This window comes from Cynoglossus semilaevis, unplaced genomic scaffold (assembly GCF_000523025.1).
Source record: "Cynoglossus semilaevis isolate Cse_v1.0 unplaced genomic scaffold, Cse_v1.0 C19213074, whole genome shotgun sequence".
NCBI lineage: Eukaryota > Metazoa > Chordata > Actinopteri > Pleuronectiformes > Cynoglossidae > Cynoglossus > Cynoglossus semilaevis.
The window spans coordinates 1-1,529 of NW_007585661.1; the positions used below are offsets into that span (position 1 = coordinate 1).

The 1,529-nt window shown below is 42.2% G+C and overlaps 1 protein-coding gene across 1 annotated transcript; it reads right to left on the bottom strand.

Annotated features, from left to right (window-relative positions):
• Positions 1 to 86: 86 nt before the first annotated feature.
• On the bottom strand, positions 87 to 1,506 carry LOC103399109 (ATP-binding cassette sub-family A member 1-like). The gene is made up of 5 exons (XM_008337851.3): positions 1,373 to 1,506; positions 1,154 to 1,291; positions 765 to 1,006; positions 537 to 594; positions 87 to 378 (listed from the first exon to the last, which is right to left on the bottom strand). The coding sequence occupies exons 2-5, from the start codon at positions 1,284 to 1,286 to the stop codon at positions 128 to 130; spliced, it is 684 nt and encodes a 227-aa protein (XP_008336073.2). The 5' UTR covers positions 1,287 to 1,291; positions 1,373 to 1,506; the 3' UTR covers positions 87 to 127.
• Between the last annotated feature and the right edge of the window lie 23 nt (positions 1,507 to 1,529).

A 1,529-nucleotide genomic window follows, 5' to 3' on the forward strand; every position in this document is an offset into this window, starting at 1 on the left:
CAGGTTTAGTAGAAAGAATTATATTCTATACAATGTGCAGCTCTAACCCTAATGTAAAGAAGATGTTTTTGTGAAATGACTGCTGAAAGTTGGGACTGACTCATTTTTTGGAGCTGGACAGTTTTGGTCAACAAACAGTGACATATGACTTGCCTGGAAATGTAAAAGGATTTACCTCCTCCAGTGTGCTGTCTGACAGCCCATAGCTGCTGATACCCAGTTCATTCAGCCTCTGATCCAGTTCAGACAGAAAAATGGCCAAGCTACTGTTTTTAGCGGCCTCCTGTGGCAGATTAATCACCGCCTCCCGCCCTGACTCCTCCACCAGCCTCGCCCCAGGGATATGGTGTTGTGCCAAGGAGAGCAACATCGCCAGGTCTGTAGTGATGGTGATGATGACGACACACAAAAAATACATTAAATTCTCTTGTTTTATTTTGTATTTAATTATTAATGTCTACGCAGTGCATAACATGAATTGCACAAATAGCTCGTAAATGATTCCTGTCTACTTCCCTAAATGACTAAATACTTACTGGAGCTGCAGTCTTCACTCCCCAGCCCGGTGTCTTCACTCAGAGATGACTCACTGTCCTAAAATATTTATATTGACAAAACAGCCTCATGAGCTAAATATTGTAAATGCATCTCTATTTGTAAAATGTATTTTAATGCAATTTTTAATATGATTTTCTTTTAATTTGAGCATTAGGTGGGTGCATCTGAACTGCACTAATACCAGCAAAACAAATCTTAAATCAGACCTTGAGAGCAGGTAGCTTGTTGGTGCTGGTGGTGGTGCTGGTGCAGATACTGGTGTTGCTGGGAGTGCCGACCTCCAGACCTTCCTTTTTCACTACCGTGAGGTAATATCCAGATCCCAGTTGGGATTTCAGGAAGAGAGGTGATCCACAGCAGCAGAGTTTTCCCTGAGAAATGATGGCGATCCTGTCGCCCAACAGCTCGGCTTCATCCATGTAGTGAGTGCACAAGATGATGGTCCGGTCTTTGTTTAGAACGGCAGAGACACACATTTACTGGGTCTTGTCATTTGTACGAAGGCTCACAGGCTACATGACAGAAGTCATGATAAATGATGACTAAATTAACTTATTTTCTGTTCACTAAGCACTACTTCAACACATTGTCCAACCTTTGCGGTATTTGAGTAAAAGATCCCAGATTCCTCTGCGGGAGTAAGGATCCACTCCAGCTGTGGGTTCGTCCAGAACAACCACCTTAGATCCTCCAACAAATGCTATGGCCACAGAGAGCTTCCTCTGCATACCCCCTAGTATGAATGGAAAAGAACCTTAGAAAACAGCAATAATAAAAATATATGAATAAAATATTGTTTTTCAAATATATTTACCAGAGAGGTTTCTTGTCTGTTCATGCCTTTTGTGCAGGAGACCGACATCGTCCAGTAAAGTGTCTAACTCAGCTCTGACCTCTTTTTCTGACAAACCCTTCAGACGTCCGTAAAACCACACGTGTTCCTCTACAGTGAGTCTGAGACAGAAAAAAAA

Bases quoted from the DNA above. Each gene is read 5' to 3' on its own strand.
- LOC103399109 (XM_008337851.3), bottom strand. From the start codon at position 1,286: ATGCAGAGGAAGCTCTCTGTGGCCATAGCATTTGTTGGAGGATCTAAG. The intron at 1,007-1,153 runs GTTGGACAATGT...TTCTAAACAAAG, and splicing joins TTTACTCAAATACCGCAAAG to ACCGGACCATCATCTTGTGC. The intron at 379-536 runs GTAAGTATTTAG...CCATCACTACAG, and splicing joins GAGTGAAGACTGCAGCTCCA to ACCTGGCGATGTTGCTCTCC.